This window comes from Triticum dicoccoides, chromosome 5B, assembly GCF_002162155.2.
Source record: "Triticum dicoccoides isolate Atlit2015 ecotype Zavitan chromosome 5B, WEW_v2.0, whole genome shotgun sequence".
NCBI classification, from domain to species: domain Eukaryota; kingdom Viridiplantae; phylum Streptophyta; class Magnoliopsida; order Poales; family Poaceae; genus Triticum; species Triticum dicoccoides.
The window spans coordinates 445,512,954-445,534,174 of NC_041389.1; the positions used below are offsets into that span (position 1 = coordinate 445,512,954).

The 21,221-nt window shown below is 44.0% G+C and overlaps 1 protein-coding gene across 1 annotated transcript; it reads right to left on the bottom strand.

Annotated features, from left to right (window-relative positions):
* Nucleotides 1-845: 845 nt before the first annotated feature.
* LOC119310385 lies at nucleotides 846-4,541 on the bottom strand. The gene is made up of 5 exons (XM_037586154.1): nucleotides 4,376-4,541; nucleotides 4,170-4,291; nucleotides 2,917-3,020; nucleotides 1,473-1,527; nucleotides 846-1,398 (listed from the first exon to the last, which is right to left on the bottom strand). Exons 2-5 carry the CDS (start codon nucleotides 4,214-4,216, stop codon nucleotides 1,185-1,187), a joined length of 420 nt encoding a protein of 139 aa, XP_037442051.1. The 5' UTR covers nucleotides 4,217-4,291; nucleotides 4,376-4,541; the 3' UTR covers nucleotides 846-1,184.
* Between the last annotated feature and the right edge of the window lie 16,680 nt (nucleotides 4,542-21,221).

Here is a 21,221-nt window from a genome sequence, read left to right on the forward strand (position 1 = left end):
CCGCGAAGGACAAGACCTCCACAATCATGCTCGACGATCTATCGACACTGGAGAGAAAAGACATAGCCCATAGAAGGCGGGCATTTGCCGCTCCGGCCTTGAGAGGGCGGCCAACCTGATTCGTCTAATGCTACATGCATGTCAAGTGTGCTACAACTGCCCAACACTAACAACCAATGGTCGGCCCCAAAAGGGCTCGCCACCGTAGACATCACCCTCATCTTACCATCACTAGCTCTCGACCAACCACTTGACCGCAACCCAGGTGTTCCTTCCAAGAGGTCTAATCTCCAAAATGATGCTTCCATCAAGGTGTAGCCACTGCCAATTCGACAAGGCAGAACTACGATTTCACCCGAAGACTATAACTCGACTACTCGAGAACTAGAGGATGGGAGAGGGGCCGAATCTCCTCGGTGACACCTTCAACAAAGAAATATGATAACACCCACGGGCCTTGTCATCGCCAGTAACGAGTAGCACCCCACCATCAGATATCTGGAGCCTGGAGCTCCTCACATACTGGTCGGAGCACAACCCACACCACCACAGTCTCGACCCGAGAGCTGAACCAGGACACAATCCCAAGGTGCACCTCCACTTCGTGACCTTGAGCGTCGCATCCCAAGCCACCTCACTAAAGCTTCCTCATACGCATCGCGCTAGTTGGATAAAACGACCAACAGGGAAACACCATGCTGCCGGCTTCCCTAGAGCTGGCCCGACATAAAAGGAAGGTTGCAGCGGTTTTAGGGTTTCTCCCCGCGCGCCGCCCGAGGGATAACACAGTATGATATCGCAATACTTAATTCGAAGTGCATATTGATACTCAGAGTAGCAGCTGGTTAATGTTTTACCACAAATACTCAGCAACCAAATAAAATACCAAGAATACAATTCTTCCCAACAGGTAATACTGAAACAGATTCAATGAAATGAATGTAGCATCGCCTACAAACAAGTAAGGCAGTTTAAAAAAAAAAACTTCAGGTAGCATATACCTTGAGACTTAAGACAAAAAATTGTTCCCAACAGATGCTGAAACCGGTTCGACGAAATGAATCAAGCATCGCCTACATACATCTGCTGGACGGATTTTTATTTCCTGATACTTGCATGCTTCGGGTTGTTGTAGTCTTCGGACTTGAGAACATACAACGACCCACCAGCCTACTGTTATCCCATCAGGTCTCCTTGGATACCTGTCTCTTGGCAGGTGTTAGATTGTTTTCTGTTGCCGGAACACCTGCATTACTTTTTGGCGAGGCTTCAGCTACCACAGATGGAGAATCGTTCTTCGCAGAGGAATCTGCTGCTGATGGAGAATCCCTCCTTTCATGGTTGTTCTTCTCTCGGAGAAAATTTGCCGGGTTCGCATACGAACTTGTGCATGGCCACCTAAGAACGAAAAATGGAGATGATTGCTATATCCAAATTTGAGATATTTACACAAAAGCACATAGGAAACACACCTGCTTGAATGGATGGTTTCGCCTTCAACAATAGTTTCTTCTTCAAAGATTTTTCCTATTAACAAAGAAAAGGATGAGGAACTGAACATTGACATGGTCTAATAGCAAAAAGAAGGACCAACATATAATTAATAATAATCAGGAAATTTGAACACAATTATCAGTCATTTACACAAGTTTGCAGACTAGCGATCACTACTGAGTTCTGAAAAAAAGGCAAACATGCAAATTGACCAAAAAGACCACCTCAGTAATGAGATGTCACATTCAATAAAGTCACTTCTATACTATTTTCCCCTGAGAATTCATTTAAGTAGGAGTCTGCTAGTGGACACTAGTAAAGTATATGGAAATTCAAAAAGGAAATGGCAGCTTATCAGAAAATGTGACCATAAAGTATGTAACTATTCTTAATAATTTTCAATAGTATGTTCCCATAACCATAGATTCATAGTGCTTCAACATGTTGATCAAATCACTTGTTATATAAAAGGGCCAATTTACAAATAACCATATACCATGACTACAATGCTGACTAAGTCACATGGCCCCATATTAAGAAATAATGGATCATTGTCAATATAGATTGACAAACTAGGCATGAAGATCAAATATAGCATGTACTGGTGCATAAATAATTACAATCAAAGTTCATACCATATATGCAAAATATCATGTGGGAGTATCATTCATTGGCAAAAAACATAGCCACGGACCCATAGCTCTTGACTTGTTGAAACTTAGGGTTACTGGTAGTAAGTTAGCTAATTTAACAATTAAAATGTGACCTTCAGATAGAGATATTTCAAAATCATGTACTCCCATTAGATTTTCAGTTATCGATATCTGGCTGACTTGTGAATGAAAATGCGCAAGTTATTTCCCTATTACCAGGCAGATAAACAACAAGACAGGCTATATTTTTCCATTTACAATATGAACCAAGTAACTCACTCGAAATCAGATGAGCTTAAATCAACCCTACCTCTACATAGTTGGAAGTCGTACATTAGAAAATACATAAATAGAAACACCATCATAGTTCGAGATCTACTATCAAGATACGATGCCTGACGCAGAGGTTGTGTGCTTGATTGTATGGAGCTCTGTTCTCACAAGGCTTGAGTAAAATTTGCAATAGAATTCTGCCCTTAACTTAGTTCTGGAGCAGATAGCAACTAATATGTACGATTTGTCCTGACCCACACTGAAGAAAACTTAAACAATACAAGTACGAGGTTTAATTCCTTTTGCTTATTTCATCCAGTTTTTCTGAAAGCAACTTGATGCATTGTGAACAAATGACAACTGCTACAATATCAGACGAAAATAGCAACCTATCTGACATCAAAACAAGTTTTAGAAAGTTCAGAATACTAGGTGATTATATACATCTATTAAGGTGAATCTATTTAATGCATGAAGCTGAAGACTTAAGAAGTACCTCCGTCAGAAGCCTTATTAGAGAAGTATTTGGCCTTAATGCGTGCTGCAAGTTCAGCTTGGTATCTGTTTACCTTCTGTTCATGCTCCTCAATTTCCGGTTCACTGCACATGAGTAGGCAAAGAACTTACGATCATGTTTCATGATTTCTTACAGCAACAACAAGCAGAAGATAAAGTCTGTAACAAATGAGTAACTGTGCTCTGTCAAGGATGGGAAAAGATCTAGATGTTCAAAATTCATGATCAATTTGGTCCTGAGGTGACATGGAAGTATCAATTTGTCTTTTCCGAAGCCCATGTGTATTTAGTTTGTCTCAAACTTTCAATGGTACAAGATTCCCGATAGAAAAGGTTCAAATATTTACGGCAAAGAAAATATTAGATGGAATAGAGGTGGCATGTTCAGGTTAATTAGGATATAAAGAAAATACATGACTGTCGGAAACATAAGAACCAAAGCCTCCTTCATTCTGTCATTGTTTTGCCTTATTATTCTAGCCCTAAAGTTATATGCCACTTCTTCTCGCAAAAGAAGTAGTATGGCACTTCCACTTGCAAAAAAGAAGCGATATGCCATTTCAAATGATAGTAAAGCGTAACATCCTGGATCACTCGAAACTTAGTCCAGCACAGACCTACGGAATGGTATTTGTGAGCAAAAATGCAGGCTGTCCTTTTTCATAAGATAGATTCAACTTCACTACTATATTGCTAACAACTTGGTTCCAGGTACTATATTTATGGAACTGCAGCCTTTGGTCTTGTGTTCAAACTAATCTGCACTTACAATTTATTGTCAGGCATCGAGAAAAAGCAGAGCTTGCGTCTCAATGCATTGAAGAACGAATATTAATTAGAAGCCTAAGAGTAGGCCGAAACAACCGGCCACGAATAAAACGGCGTCCAACGGCTGACAGACACTCGTTACAACCGACAGCAATGTATTCTATCCTCATTCAGCATGTTACTCCTACCTAGTCAAAATTGTACTAAAAATTAACTTCTCCAGCATGGGTTTATGTACAATTGTTTATGTACATATGAATTCTGAAGGATCAAAATTGAACAAAACATAAAGCGCATAGTCGTGAAGTCTACAATGGCATCTTTCGTGTTCTCTAGAGAACTCCATATGCTGAAGTGGAAAAGCAAACTTGGAGGAAAACCATAAAACTGAATGGTGTGCTCCTCCCGTTGTGCACAAAGAACATTGCCGCTTTCAGACATTATTAAAAGGCAAAATTGACTCACCCCACTGCATCCATTGCAGTTGCAGGTTCGGTCTTGACGTTGAGCATGGTTCCTCAGTGCGCGGCCAAACGCCGCCGGAACCTCCTGGAAGAAGGTTAGCCGCCACGCGAGCCCGCAAGAAACTGAACGCGTTGGAGAAAAAATGAACACTCGGATTACCGCGAACAGAACGCGAGCCGGTTAGGGTTCGTCACCAGCAAACCTACCGAATCGAGCCCGGAGGGGTGCCAACTCCACTCCAGTCCAGTGCCACGGGGGAGAAGAAGCCGACGGCGGGGCTGATGGGGAGAAATTTCTCGGGGGTGGCGAGCTTCGGCGGAGGGAGATGAGGGGGGCGCTGTCGCGGGGGGCGGTGGGGATGGCCAGGGGGGAGTGAAGGAAAGTCTGGGAGTCAACTGGGAACTCGCTTTGACCCTCTACGAATTTGATGGGCCCTTCTGGTCAGACTGGCAGCACCGGGGTGAGGTCGCGTTTCCAACGGCGTACTCGTAAATGGTAAGGTAAAAAAAAAAAGGAAACGACGTAAATGGTGAAGAGTAAAGTGACAGCGTGGTGTATGCGCGCATTCTTTACTCTATTTTGTTTAAATTGGCAATTTGTTATTGAATACATTAATGTTCTTTTTCCAGCTTTCGTCCCCGCTGTACAATAGACGTGTGCTAAACTTTGAAAATCATAAAAAAAATCTTTAGATTTGATCTTTTTTTATAAAAAAACTACAAGCATTAAGCAGAAATCTCAGCACTCGGAATTTGAAGCACATCACGCGCATGCAGTAGAAATCACGAAGATCGAAATTTGGATCCATGAAAAAAAAGGCTACCTGATGGAATCGGCCGTTGCCGCCGCTACTTGCGCAACATCGTCCTTGCTTCTCCGTGGCGGGTTGCTTGTGGAGTAGGGGGAGATCTGGGCTCCAGGGGCATCCAACGCCAGCACCACCTGTCTATGAAGGGGAAGGGCGGCCGCCGCTGCTCTTCCCGCCTCGGCATTGCTCTTCCCATGACGAGGTGGGCGTGACATGGAGAAACTTGGATGGGAAATCAGGGCCTCGGCGAGTAGTAGCCCCTAGACGAAGAAGAAGAACTGGGACAGATGCAGGACGGGGTCGGCGGCGGAGGGTTTTCTCGAGCAGTCCCGGGTTCGCTCTCACCCTTGTCCAGTAAAGCGGTCTATTTACGGTGGGGGGTGGGGGAATCTGGGCTTGAGTAGGGCCGTGCTAGTTTGTGTGGTACCCATTTACGGTCCAGTATAACCAAACATGTTCACGAGAATCGGGTAACAATGTAACTGAATGGCGAGTAACAAAAGTTTGAACCAAACACGTTCCAAACGTTCTTGGGTGTGAGACACAAAGAGGCGAACACAAGAAGACAAGAGCGCCCAAGAGTAACGAAGGAACTCATATGTACCCACTATTTTGAAAACATATGAATAGAAGAAAAAATATCGAACCGTCAACATGCTAGATTGTACCAAAAAACCAAAAACATCATTTGTTGAGGAGAATCGTTTGGATACGTCACAAGAAACGAGCAAATAAAGGTAATAGTGCTTGATTGGCAAGAAAAATATAAAAAGGTACATTGGAACTTTCAAAGGATTTTTTTTCACCGAGCTACCGAAGTATCCTGGCCATCCCCCTCATCGCCGATGGAACCAACGTGGGATGCGGCCATGCCTCTCCTTCCTTCGCATATACATGCCATCGGAGGTGGTCGGGTTCGGTTGGCCTGAAAGTGGATTAGGGAGAGAAGCTGCGTGAAAAAGAGCCGTCTAAGGATGACGAAGCGGAAGTGCGGATAAACAAAATATGAAATACATAACCAGAGAGGAATTTCCCAGCTCGGAAATGGTAACGTGTGGGACACATGAGTACAACATGACCATCCTTCACTACAAAGCATGATGACGGTAGCCCAGCTCCCCAGATGGTCATTGCATCGTCTTCTCGTATTAACTGCACAGATGATACGACCGAACAAAGGGTGTCCCGTGGACATGGTCCACAATGCTTGATTGGGCGGGCCCAGGTCGAGCTTATTCAGCACAAGTGGCTCGAAAAGAGAGATGAAACGGACTCGACAGTTGGTGCTTGTTCTATTCCTTTCTCTATACAGGGTTATCACACACAAACTGGTCAGCCCTATTGTTATGTACCTGTCATATGATTTCCACGTGTAGCGGCTCTTCTTAGCGCCTCCTTTATTCGCACCCGTCTACTGAACGCCAACTGCTCGCCCCTAGTGTGCTCATCGGGCTAGCGATCGTCTTTTTATGTAATCTTGTCTTGGTTCGATGTTGGCTATCCACATGTATCATTCTCGTTCGCTCTCAGGACTTCGAATAGGGCAAGCTGAAGCCACTCGCATTGGTCGGACATGGCGTTGCAGAGCAAACATATGAGGGTAGGATTGGGGCAACGACTCGTATGGGCAAGCATTTAATTTGGTTCTTCGGCCTTGGTCGTCCTTACACGCTGGCAAGTTATTGGTAGTCGCACCACTCTATGGGATCTTTCAGTGGCGCCTGGATAAGCTATGTAGGAATACAAATCGGGACCGAACAGACGAAACAATGCAGGCAGTTGCATGCTTTTGAGTGGTTGGATGTTTCGTGTGACTGGCTTCGATGGTTTAGGGTGTTTGTAGAGGGGTGACGACGATGGTAGAGGAAAGTTACATGTTCCATCCCCTCCCGCCTGACACGCACGGAGAAGATAAAGCACACAAAGTGTGTTCCCTCCGTCGAATAGAAAGCGCTCAACAAACTGGGGAAAACTGTTGGGAAACGTTGCATGGAAAACAAAAAAAAAATTCTACGCACACACAAAATCTATCCATGAAGATGCATAGCTATGAGAGGGGAGAGCATCTATATACTCTTATAGATCGCTAAGCGAAAGCGTTTATCAACGGGGTTGATGTAGTCGTACACCTTCACAATCCGTTCCGATCAAGCACCGAACATACGACACCTCCACGTTCAGCACACGTTCAACTCAATGACGTCCTCGCCTTCTTGATCCAGCAAGAGGAGTGAAGTAGTAAATGATTTCCGGCAGCACGACGGCGTGGTAACGGTGGTGGTGAAACTATTTCCGCAGGGCTTCGCCAAGCACAACAGATTTAGAGCGGAGGATGAACTAGAGGGAGGAGATTTGAACCACACTAGGCTTCTAATTATGAGTATTGGAGGTAGCTAGGGCTAGCTTTAATTAGTCAACTAGGACCAACTAGGACTAGATCAACTAGAGGACGCTCAAAAACTTGTGTTCTAGGGGCTAGCCTTGCTCCTCTATTTATATGTTGAGCCCTGGGCAAGCACCACATGTTAAAGGATCTATGACAATGTAACTTCTATGTGAATATGAACAAACATAAATCATTACGTTGTCTTCCTTTTCCAACGTCAACAATTTTGGCATATAATATTTTGATGGGGGCTCATAATCATAAAAGATGTCCAAGATAGTGTATTTGCATGTGAATCTTCTCTTCCCTTATTAATTCTTTCATGGATTGCATCATTGACCAATGCTATGTTTGTCAACTTTCAACAAATTTTACCACTTGTACTCTTCTTTATGTGATGCCATTACTTACCATAAGATTAGCATATGATCTTTTTCATGATTTCTTTTCTTTTTGTTGAAACATAAAAGTAAAGAAAGCAAAACTCGAACTAAACTTTATTATATATCTCACACACGATTTCATAGATAGATAGATCACTAACAAAACACTCAAAAATAGATTGAACTAAACTTTTTATTCAACTAAATAAAAAAACTAAAGATCAAACTAAGATAGATAAAGGCAAAGATAGTGGTGGTGATACGATACCAGGGCACCTCCCCCAAGGTTGGCACAAGCCAAGGGGAGTGCCCATACCCGTTACTCAAGTTTCCTTTGGTGGTAAAGAAGGTGATGGTGGTGGTGATGAGGTAGTAGCTAGCTTATCCACCCTCCTTAGCTTACGCTTGAGGGTGGAATTTTCCTCCCTCAAGTTATCAATCTCCTGCTCCAGCATTAGTACCTTTTTGCATAACTCCTGCTTGTTCTCCCACAGAAGACGAAACGGGATAAACTGGATCTTAGGTTTATTTGTTTTATTAGGGAGACTTGACTTCTTGAATTCCATGTGCATGTTCCCAAGTTGGGGTAGTGGAACTTCCTCTTCGTCTGAGCTTGTCTCCTCCTTCCCTTGCGGATCATAGTCTTTTTCTTCCTCCATGGTCCAACCATAATGTTCCACATCTCCATAAACTTTGGAGTTTGCAATATATTTAGCAACATAGCTCTCACCTTCCAAGTCTTGAGAAGACATAGTTTCAGATCTGTCAGAAAACAGCAAGAAAGAAGCATAGAGGATTTCTCCGTGATACAATACGTTCAGGGGGTATATATAGATTTTTTTAATCTTGGGAAACAAGCAAAACGAGAGGAAAACGGATTCGAGAAGGTTCCCGAGGTGGGCACAACCTACTTGGGTGCGCCAGGCAAGGCAGGCGCGCCATGGTATCTTGTGCCCTCCTTGGTTGCCTTCCTAGTTGTTTCTTATTTTCCTATTTTTTGTAATATTCCAAAACTGACAGAAAATATTTTTGCGGATTTTTCGGAGCTCATTTACTTACCGTATCACGTACCTCCTCTTTTTCAAGATTCTAGAGGGTTCCGGAAGGTTTCTTTTATGTGTTCCTCCGGTGTCATGGTTTGAATAATATTGTTTTCAACATTAATAGGCGTACCTGAGATATATTATTTAATACTTTGTCCATTGACCACCTTCGGGTTAGTACCTTCGGCATTATTAATTTTGATAGCTCCAGAACGATAAACCTCCTCGATAATATATGGTCCTTCCCATTTAGAGAGAACTTTTCCTGCAAAGAATCTGAAACAAGAGTTGTACAGAAGAACATATTCACAAACTTTGAATTCCCGCTTTCGGATCCTTTTATCATGCCATCTTTTAACCTTTTCTTTAAATAGTTTGGCATTTTCATAGGCTTGGGTTCTCCATTCATCTAGTGAACTAATATCAAATAACCTCTTTTCACCGGTAAGTTTGAAATCATAGTTGAGTTCTTTAATTGCCCAATATGCTTTATGTTCTAACTCAAGGCAAATGACAAGCTTTTTCCATAAACCATTTTATGAGGAGACATATTTTTATAAGCTGTTCTGTAAGCCCAAAGTGCATCATCCAATTTCTTAGACCAATTCTTTCGGGACCTATCGAGAGTTTTTTGTAATATTAGTTTTATTTCTCTATTGCTAAGTTCAACTTGACCACTAGATTGAGGAGGATAAGGTGATGCAATTCTATGGTTGACATCATAGTTAGCAAGCATTTTATGGAAAGCACCATGAATAAAGTGTGAACCACCATCAATCATTAAATATCTAGGGACTCCAAACCTGGGGAAAATAACTTCTTTAAGCATTTTAATGGAAGTGTTGTGATCAGCACTACTAGTTGGAATAGCTTCTACCCACTTAGTAACATAATCAACAATAACCAAAATATGAGTATACCCATTAGAGGAAGGAAATGGTCCCATATAATCAAAAACCCAAACATCAAATGGTTCAACAACAAGTGAGTAATTCATAGGCATTTCTTGACGCTTATCGATATTACCAATTCTTTGACATTCATCACAAGATAAAACAAACTTACGGGCATCCTTGAAGAGAGTAGGCCAATAAAACCCAGATTGCAATACCTTATGAGAAGTTCTATCTACCGCTTGATGTCCTCCATAAGCTTCGGAATGAAATTTCCGTAGGATTTGTTCCTGTTCATGCTCAGGTACACAATGTCTAGTAATACCATCTACTCCTTCTTTGTAAATATGTGGGTCATCCTAAAAGTAATGTCTTACATCATAGAAGAATTTTTTCTTTTGTCGATATGTAAAACCAGGTGGTATGTATTTAGCAACAATATAATTAGCATAGTCAGCATACCAAGGAGTATTATGAGAAACATTTGTTGCAGCTAGTTGTTCATCAGGAAAGCTATCATCAATAGGTAGTGGGTCATCAAGAATATTTTCTAACCTATCAGCTACGGGGTTCTCAGCTCCTTTTCTATCAGTAATATGTAACTCAAATTCTTGTAGCAAAAGAACCCACCTAATGAGTCTAGCTTTAGCATCTTTCTTTTCCATAAGATATTTTATAGCAGCATGATCAGTGTGAACAATTACTTTGGAATCAGCGATGCAAGATCTGAATTTATCACAAGCAAACACAACTACTAAATTTTTTCTTCAGTAGTAGCATAATTTTGTTGGGCACTATCTAGAGTTTTGCTAGCATAATAAATAACATTTAATTTCTTATCAACTCTTTGTCCTAGAACAACACCAACAACATAATCACTAGCATCACACATAATTTCAAAAGGCAAGTTCCAATCAGGTGGTTGAACAATAGGTGGAGAAGTTGAGGCTTTCATAAGTGTTTCAAAGGCTTCTACACAATCATCATCAAAAACAAATGGAACATCCTTTTGTAAAAGATTTGTAAGAGGCCTAGAAATTTTAGAGAAGTCTTTAATAAACTTCATGTAGAAACTAGCATGACCAAGAAAACTATGAATACCTTTAATATCTTTAGGACATGACATTTTCTCAACTGCATCAACTTTAGCTTTATCCACCTCAATACCTCATTCCGAAATTTTATGCCCAAGACAATACCTTCATTAACCATAAAGTGGCACTTATCCTAGTTCAAGACAAGATTAGTTTGCTCACATCTCTGCAAAACTTGATCAAGGTTGCTTAAGCAATCATCAAAGGAAGTTCCATAAACAGAAAAGTCATCCATGAAAACCTCAACAATATTTTCACACAAATCAGAGAATATAGCAGTTATACATCTTTGAAAGGTAGCATGTGCATTGCATAAACCAAAAGCCATGCATTTATAAGCATAAGTTCCAAATGGGCAAGTAAAGGTGGTTTTCTCTTGATCAGGTTGTCAAACAGGTATTTGAGAAAAACCAGAATAACCATCAAGAAAACAAAAGTGTGTGTGTGCTTAGATAGTCTTTCTAGCATTTGATCGATACAAGGCAGAGGGCAATGATCTTTTCTAGTTTCTTTATTTAGCTTTCTAAAATCTTACCATTCTGTAGCCACTGGCAATTCTTTGTGGAATAAGTTCATCTTTATCGTTAGGAACAATAGTAATACCTCCCTTCTTAGGGACACAATGAACATGACTTACCCATCTACTATCAGCTATGGGATAGATTATACATGCTTCCAGAAGCTTTAATATTTCAGTTCTTATCACTTCTTTCATTTTAGGATTCAAACGTCGTTGGTGATCAACAACGGGTTTAGCATCAGGTTCCATATTAATCTTGTGCTGACAAAGAGTGGGACTAATGCCCTTAAGATCATCAAGAGTACATCCAATAGCAGCACAATGCTTCTTCAGAATTTTCAATAATCTTTCTTCTTCATGTTCTGAAAGGTTAGCACTAATAATAATAGGATATATCTTTTTCTCATCGAGATAAACATATTTCAAAGTGTCAGGAAATGGTTTTAATTCAAACACAGGATCACCCTTAGGTGGAGGAGGACCTCTGATGACCCACAAGTATAGGGGATCAATCGTAGTCCTTTTGATAGGTAAGAGTGTCGAAGCCAACGAGGAGCAGAAGGAAATGACAAGTGGTTTTCAACAACATATTCTCTGCAAACACTGAAATTATAAGTAATGAGTAGTTTGATAGCAAGATAATTTTAACGAGCAAGTAATGGTAATGGTAACCAAAGTGCAGCAAGATAGCCCAATCCTTTTGAGGCAAAGGACAGGCCAAAACTGTCTCTTATGATAAGCAAAGCGTTCTTGAGGATACACAGGAATTTCATCTAGTCACTTTCATCATGTTGGTTTCGTGTTCGCTACTTTGATAATTTGATATGTGGGTGGACTAATTCTTAGGTGCTGTTCTTACTTGAACAAACCTCCTACTTATGATTAACCCCCTCACAAGCATCCGCAACTACGAGAAAATTATTAAGAATAAATTCTAACCATAGCATTAAACTTTTGGATCCAAATCAGTCCCTTACGGAATAACGCATAAACTAGGACGTTTAAGCTTTTGTCACTCTCACAACCCATCATCTAATAATAACTCCACAATGCATTCCCTTAGGCCCAATATGGTTAAGTGCCATGTAGTTGACGTCCACATGACACCACTAAGGGAATCACAACATACATATCGTCAAAATATCAAAAACATATAAAATTCACATGATTACTTGCAACAAGATTTCTCCCGTGACCTCAAGAACAAAAGTAACTACTCACAAATGATAATCATGCTCAAGATCAAAGAGGTATTAAATAGAATAATGGATCTGAACATATAATCTTCCACCAAATAAACCATATAGTAATCAACTACAAGATGTAATCAACACTACTAGTCACCCACAAGTACCAATCTATAGTTCTGGTACAAAGATTGAACACAAGAGATGAACTAGGGTTTGAGAGGAGATGGTGCTGTTGAAGATGTTGATGGATATTGCCCTCCCAAGATGGGAGAGTTGTTGGCGATGATGATGACGATGATTTCCCCATCCAGGAGGGAAGTTCCCCCGGCGGAATCGCTTCCCTGGAGGGCAAAAGTGCTCCTGCCCAAGTTCTGCCTCGAGATGGCGGCACTTCGTCCCGAAAGTCCTCTCCCTATTTTTCTAGGTCAAAATGACTTATATACCATAAGAGGGGCACCGGAGGTGGGCTGGGCTGAGCACAACCCACAAAGGCACGCCTGGGGGGCCTCGCGCGCCCTGGTGTCTTGTGCTCACTAGGTGGCCCCCTCCGGTAGTTATTTTCTCCAGTATTTCTTATTTATTCCATAAAAATTTCTCGTGAAGTTTCAACTAATTTGGAGTTGTGCAGAATAGGTAGCCTGACATAGCTTTTTCAGGTCCAGATTTCCAGCTGCCGGAATTCTCCCTCTTTATGTGAACCTTGCATATTATGAGAGAAAAGGCATTAGAATTACTCCAAAAAGCATTATTATGCATAAAACATTATAAATAACAGTAGGTAAACATGATTCAAAATGGACATATCAACCTCCTAGAGTTTCAACAGGCAAATTGTGTGCAAAGGTCGTTGTTCAAAGAAATTTTTATCTATTTCATTTCTTTCATGCATATGCATATAACTTTCATGGTCTAGCAAATATTGTTCTAGCGGATCAGTAGGAGGCACAACAATAGAAGCATGGCCAATTATTTCATTCTTACTAGATAATTCTTTCTTATGAGGTTGTCTACTAAACTTGGAGAAATTAAACTCATGAGACTCATCACCAAAGCTAACACCAAAGTTTGTTTTTCACAATCTATTTTAGCATTAACGGTGTTCAAGAAAGGTCTACCAAAGATAATGGGACAAAAATCATCTTGTGGGGAACCAAGAACTGGAAAATCAGTAGGGTATTTTATTTTCCCACACAAGACTTCAACATCTCTAACAATCCCAAGTGGTGTGATAGTGTTTCTATTAGCAAGTTTAATAGTAACATCTATGTCTTCTATTTTAGCGGGTGCTATGTCATCCATAATTTCTTGGTATAAGGTAAAAGGAATAGCACTCATACTAGCACCTAAGTCACGTAAACCATGATAACAATGATCTCCTATTTTAACTGAGACAACATGCATGCCAACAACATGCCTATGTTTATATTTTTCATCAGGTTTAGCAATTCTAACAGCTTCATCACAGAAGTAAATAACATGCCCACCAATATTTTCTACCAGGAGATCTTTAACCATAGCAACACTAGGTTCTACTTTGATTTGTTCTGAAGGTCTAGGTGCTTTGATATTACTTTTGCGAACCACAATTGAAACCTTAGCATGTTCCTTTATCCTCACAGGGAAAGGTGTTTTTTCAATATAAGTAGTAGGCACAAGTGGATCAACATTGTAAATAGTAGTTTCATATTTAACCATGACCGGTTCTTTAATTTCTTATTTAATAGGGGGATGATATTTAAACCATTTCTCCTCAGGGAGATCAACATGAGTAGTAAAAGATTCACAAAAAAGATGCTACTATCTTAGAGTCAAGTCCATGTTTAGTGCTAAACTTGTGAAAAGCATCGGTATTCATAAAAGATTTAACACAATCAAATTCAAGCTTAATACCTGAGTCTTTACCTTCATAGAGTTCCCAACCTTCAGAGTTGCGTTTCTTTCTAAAAGATCCCACCTGAATTCAATAGTCTTCTTCATAAAAGAACCAGTACAAGAAGTATCGAGCATGAATTGATCATCACGAGAAAGCCGAGCATAGAAGTACTGAATAATAATTTCTCTCGAGAGCTAGAGAGATACTTTCTCCTTCACGAGGCCCAAAATTATATATATCACGATGAACTAGATCCATAGGATAAATTTTTTGGTGAAATTCCAACTTCAATCGATTCCAGTTCCAAGATCCAATATCATCGCATAGCCTATACCATCTCAATGTTTTTACCTTCAAAGATAAAGGGAAAACCTTCTTCTTAGGTTCATCTCCGGGCAAACCTGCAAGCTTAAATAATCCACAAATTTCATCCACATAGATCAAGTGCATATCAGGATGTTTAGTTCCATCTCCTGCATAAGGATTAACTAGCAGTTGTTCTATCATACCTGAAGGAATTTCATAACCAATATTTTCATTAGGTGCAGTAGGTTGAGGGGCAACTAATTGTGGTCCCGGTCGAGGTGAAGATACCCCGAACAAACCCCTCAAAGGATGGTTTTCCATCTTAGCAAGTGACAATAAATTTTAGCACGTAGTAATAATTTTTCCTTACCAATTTCCACTTACCAAGAGCGCTTCACTCCCCGGCAACGGCGCCAGAAAAGAGTCTTGAGAGGAGATGGTGCTGTTGAAGATGTTGATGGAGAGTGGCCACCCAATGATGAGAGAGTTGTTGGTGATGACGATGGCTTCGATTTTCCCCTTTGGGAGGGAAGTTCTCCCGGCAGAATCACTCCGCGACAAAAGTGCTCCTGCCCAAGTTCCGCCTTGGGACGGCGGTGCTCCATCCCGAAGGTCCTCTATTGATTTTTTTCTAGGTCAAAATGACCTATATACCTGAAGGTGGGCACCGGAGGTGGGCTGGGTTGGGCACAACCCACCAGGGCGTGCTTGGGGGGCCTGGCACGCCCTGGTGTCTTATGCTCACCAGGTGGCCCCCCTCCGATAGTTATTTGCTCCAGTATTTTTTATATATTCCAAAATAATTCTCCATAAATTATCAACTCATTTGGAGATGTGTAGAATAGGTAACTACCGGAGGGGGCCCAGCTGGAATTCTGGTGTCTTGTGCTCACCAGGTGGCCCCCCTCTAGTAGTTTAACCCAAGTATTTTGCATGTGCAAAATTGGCTTACACCCGTCACTACAAAAAAAAACACTTCCGTGATGATATGTGTTTGTCACAGTAGGTCACATTTTCTGTCATGCATGTACATCCATGGCGATTTTATGACAGAATTAAGATAGTCATACATGTGCTGTCGTAGAAGTGTTCCATGACAATACCTAAATTATCATCACAGAAGTGTCCACTTCCATGATGATAAATGGCGCATCATGGAAGTGTTTTCGTCAAGGGTGACCGACACGTGGCATCCACCATAACGGGTCGCCATGAAGCTATCGGGTTCCGGTTTGGATCCGATAACCCGTTAACAGGCTCAACCAATGGGGATTTTCCACGTGTAAAATTCTCATCGCCGGAGGATCCACGTGTCGGCTCAGCATTGGGACAGATGTCATCCACTCATTGTACGGGAGGTGTCTATGATACGTTGGCACGTGGAAAAGCCCGATAGTGGCCCATTTAGGTGAAAGAGGTCGACCCAGTCAAAATTAGCAGGCCGGTCGATATAGGGCCTACTTGTGTTTGGTCCATTTAAACCCACGACGCATACGATATGTGACAATTTTGCCTGTCAATGACCCGTTAACTATTTGACACCATTGCAGCCCATTATCAGTTCGAGCCCATTAACAGCCCGCTATATATTTGGGCTCAATATTGGCCCGATGTGGTTTCGGCCTATTAACGACCCATTCCAGGGATGGACCAATTTTTAGGATGTACGTCTTTTGGACTTTTAGCAACCCATTTAAGTGTTGGGCCAATTTCCAGCCATGAGTGTCTTTCAGCCTATTAATGACCTATAAATGAGTTGGTCCATTTGCCGTTGGACCTGAGTTTTGGCCTCTTAACGACCCATGCTCTTCATGGTCCAATACTAGCCCGATTTCTCTTTCGGCCTGCTAAAGGCCCACAACACAGTTGGGCCATATATAGTCTGATCTGACTTTTGGCCTCTTAGCGACCCATGCTCTCGATGGTCTAGTACGAGTCCAATGTCTCTTTCGGCCTGCTAAAGGCCCACAATACTATTGGGCCGTATATAGCCCAACCTTAGTATCGACCTGTTAATGGCTCGTCAAATCGAATGGGCCCACTTATTGCTTGCTTCGATGTCGGCCTATTAATGACCCGGGAGGTAACATGGCCAAGCATTAACTGTTAGCTCGTTTCAATTATAGCGGCCCAATAGAGCTTCCGGCCTGGTTACGGCCCATCAACTTAATGGGCCCGCTAAAGTTCAAACATGTATGTAGTCCCAATTTGATAACGTCGATTCTGGCCCAGCTATAAGTTGAGCCCTTTATGACGAGCAATTATGGACAAGACCAAAACCGATCAATCTAAGGCCTATGCAAATTTTGCCCCTGCAAGCCAATTAGGGAAGCCCATTAAGGGCAGTGGGCCGCTTCCTTCATATAGGGCCCACGACTGTTCGTGCTAACTAATAATTTCACTACTTTTTTGGCTTCCAAGCAACCAGTTAGCTGGAATGTGAGGCACGCTAAGCAAACATACGGCATACAAGGAAAAACGTTGCACTTCCAGCATATATTACAGGAAATTACATCCACTAGGTAATCAAAGATTGTCGGTGTCAAAACCGGCGGATCTCGGGTAGGGGGTCCCGAACTGTGCGTCTAGGCGGATGGTAACATGAGACAAGGGACACGATGTTTTTACCCAGGTTCGGGCCCTCTTGATGGAGGTAAAACCCTACTCCTACTTGATTAATATTGATGATATGGGTAGTACAAGAGTTGATCTACCACGAGATCAGAGAGGCTAAACCCTAGAAGCTAGCCTACGGTATGATTGTTGTTCAACCTACGGACTAAAACTCTCCGGTTTATATAGACACCGAAGAGGGCTAGGGTTACATAGAGTCGGTTACAATGGGAGGAGATCTTCATATCGTATCGCCAAGCTTGCCTTCCATGCCAAGGAAAGTCCCATCCGGACACGGGACGAAGTCTTCAATCTTGTATCTTCATAGTCCAGGAGTCGGGCCAAAGGTCATAGTCCGGCCATCCGGACACCCCCTAATCTAGGACTCCCTCAGTAGCCCCTGAACCAGGCTTCAATGACGATGAGTTCGTCATGCAAATTGTCTTCGGCATTGCAAGGCGGGTTCCTCCTCCGAATACTTCATAGAAGATGTTGAACACAAGGATAGTGTCCGGCTCTGCAAAATAAGTTCCACATACCATCGTAGAGAGAATAATATCTGCACAAATCTAATATGCTGACGTATTCCGCAGCGTGACATCACGCCACGGCCAAGTCTTTATTCGAATCATTTTACTGTTCCACCTCAGCGCGTTTAGCGAGGTAGTTTCCTTGGCACGTCTTGTCAAAGCAGAGATCGTGTCCCCTTATTCCGGGATTCTCATCAATACGGGCATGGGTAACCCAACCGCGTCATTAACCGTGGCGCTTGGGAGATAAGCGAGTTTTATTTGGCTGGTGGGGGCTTGTAGTTTCGGCTGCCCATATAAGGGGATAAGGATCCACCCTTTCCATTTACGCCTTCTTCCTCCTTTGCTTATCCATCCCTGCGCACTCGAGCTCCAACGCCCAAATCCTCACTTCCCACCCCAACCTTCTCCAATCATGTCTGGAGTGGGAGGTAGATGGATGGCCTCCTCCGTCACGGAGGGGCAAATCAAAAAGTTGAGGAAGGCCGGATACTTGTCTGACGACATCGCGCACTGGCTTCCAGATGAGGGGCAACTCATCCCACCCCCAGGCCCCATGAAAGGGTTGTATTTCTCCCCCATTTCCTCCGCGGAGTGGGCTTTCCTCTTCACCCGTTCGTCCGGGGGCTCATTTTCTACTATGGTCCGGACTTCCACGATCTGGCCCCGAACTTCATCCTCAACATCTCGGCGTTCATCGTCGTGTGCGAGGCCTTCCTCTGCATCCAGCCCCACTTTGGCTTATGGCTGAAGACTTTTAGTGTCAAACCGAAGGTAGTGGGCGGCCGCCAAGCGGAGAGCGGAGGTGCCATGGTGGGCCGGATGGCTAAATTCCTATGGCTCGAGGGCTCCTTTGTGGAGACAATAAAAGGGTGGCAACCGGGGTGGTTCTACATCACCGAGCCGCGCGACCCCAAATGGGCGGCGGCCCTCGAATTCCGATCTGGCTTTCCCACATGGCTCACTTCCTGGAAAGAGACGGGCCTAACATGGGGAGATCCGAAAGAGCTGACCGGACTTCAAACCTGCATCCAAAAGCTGGTGAACAAGAATCTCAAGCTTGTCAATGTAGTCCAGGTCATGCTTATCCGCCGGATCCTCCCATGCCAACAACGGGCCTTCAAATTGTGGGAGTTTGATCCGGCGCAGCACCAAACCTTGAGCAGGCTCTTCGACACTACGTACGAAGATGCCTAGAAGGTGCTGTTTAAGGGCGCCGAGGCCCCCGCATCCGCTATCAAAGATCGCGGGTTCAACTCGCGGCATCAGGCCAACAAGGTAAGCTATTCTACCCTTTACGGGACTCTTGTCTTTCATAGTGTGACTCTATGCGGGATCTAAACTCCCTTACCTTTGACAGGACTGGCTGAAGAAGTCCGGGAAGGTTAACTGTCCGGCTCCCCTACCAGAAGACCCAGCGGATGCCCGATTGATGGGGCTGCTGGTTCCGGCACCTCACGTGGTGCCGAAGAAGAAGGCCAAGAAGAAGTCCACGGGGACTCGAAAGAGCTCCCGGCGCCTGGTGGTGTCGGATTCATCACGCGACAACCCCGAAGCACCCTCCGCCTCTGAGGACAAGGAGGAAGAAGAAGAAGAAGCCTCTCCCCTCCAACAGGGGGAGGAAAGAAAAGGAAGGCCGCCCCAACTGGGGAGGCCGGAGGGTCCAAGAAGGGGAAGACCCTTCTGCCGGACTACGCCTCCGATGCCGAAGACGGCGGGGAGGAATGGCCATCCAGGGTCAAGCCCCTGGCAAAATTGTAAGTGTCCGGATACCCGAATAACTTATGGAGCTCCTCTATTATTCGGTATTTTCTGACGCCGAATTCAATCATGCAGTCCGCCCAAGGCTCAGCTCGGCGATTCGTCGAGCGGCTCCCTGGATTCGTCGGATGTGAATAGTGCTTCACTTCCGATGGCTTCCTCCCCGCTCCCTGCGGACGACGCCGAGGTGGAGTCCCAAAAGGGACTAAACTAGGAGGAGGTGGTCCTAGAGGCGCCCCAAGGCGACCTCCCGGACTCCAGGCCCAAAGGGGGTAAAGCCCCAGAGGGATCTAAGTCCGGCCCCGGGCCGGACACTGCTCCGGAACCATCAACGGTTCCAGAGTCCAACAGGCGGCGCCTTCGTAAGAAGGGCAAGCCTACGAAGCCGGCGACCTCCGTCCAACCGGAGGCGCCGGACAATTTGCTGGAGGTGCTTAATGGCGCCTCCATCAACGAGGAACACCACACTGTTATGAGTGCGGTGATTCAGAAGGTTCAGTTCGCCAAGAGCGGGCTGACAGAAGCCTGTACAAGCCTGTTAACAGGCTTTGAGGTATGTATTCAAAACATATAAAAATGTTACCGCATAGACAGTAGCCCCTGATGCTTAGTTTGGCGTTCGGAAAGAAAAGCCGAGCTGAGGATTTAAAAAGATATACGCAGGAGTCTAACATAAATATGTCAATATGGGAATGCAGGCTGCGCTGCTGACCTCTGCCGCACTGACTGCGGAGGTCAATGCATTTAAGGACAGCCTCAAGCGGTCCGAGAACGAGCTCGGCTATGCCAAGAAGCAGCTCGAGGACAAGGACGGTATGTAATACCGTATGTAAATGTATATAGAAATACCTGGTTGCAAATAATGACAGGACCAACGTTAATGTTGCAGGGGCCACGACCAAGGTGGCGACCCTGAAGGAGGCGGTGTCCAAGGCTGAAAACAGTGCGACCTTGGAGCGCACCGAGCGAGAGAAGCAGGAGGCGCGGGTGGTGGAGGTGCGGCAAGAGCTCCAAGCTCTCGTGGAAAAACACGAGAGTTTGTAGCATGACTCGTAGACTCGAGAGTCCGAGCTCGCCTTGGCTCTTGAGAGTGCCAGAACCGCTAAGGCCGAAGCCCAGAAGGCCCTCCAGGAGATCGAGGCGATAAAGAAAATAGCGGCGGGTAAGGCAAGCATGTAAAAGTGAATTATCTGTTACTTACCCGAATCCGGCGCTCTCTAGGAGCGTTCCCCAATCTGCCCTGTAGTGTGTCTGATGCTACCGCATTCTACCGAGCCGAGGAGGGGAGCTCGACGGAAAAGGTGTTCTGGTCTCAATATGCTGAGGCCGAACAGCCGGTGCCCCTGAGCGACCAGCTGAAGCAGCTGGTCGAGCTCCACAAGGTGGCCGAACAGGCCATGAAGGGCCTCATAGTTCGGCTGTGGCCTAGAGAGGCCATGCCTGGGAGTTACTTCGGTCTGGTGCGGCGGCTAGTGTACGCTTGTCCATGGATTGAAGTCATCAAGCGCTCCATCTGTATTGAAGGTGCCCGTCGGGCCCTCGCCCGTGCTAAAGTGCACTGGGGCAAGCTGGACGCTGAGAAGCTATTGACGGACGCGCCACCGCCGGGCAAGGAGTATCGCACGCCCGAGATGTATTATAAGGGCGTCCTG

Bases quoted from the DNA above. Each gene is read 5' to 3' on its own strand.
- LOC119310385 (XM_037586154.1), bottom strand. From the start codon at position 4,216: ATGCTCAACGTCAAGACCGAACCTGCAACTGCAATGGATGCAGTGGG. The intron at 1,528-2,916 runs GTACTTCTTAAG...CTTTGTTAATAG, and splicing joins TAATAAGGCTTCTGACGGAG to GAAAAATCTTTGAAGAAGAA. The intron at 1,399-1,472 runs GTGTGTTTCCTA...TTTCGTTCTTAG, and splicing joins GAAACCATCCATTCAAGCAG to GTGGCCATGCACAAGTTCGT.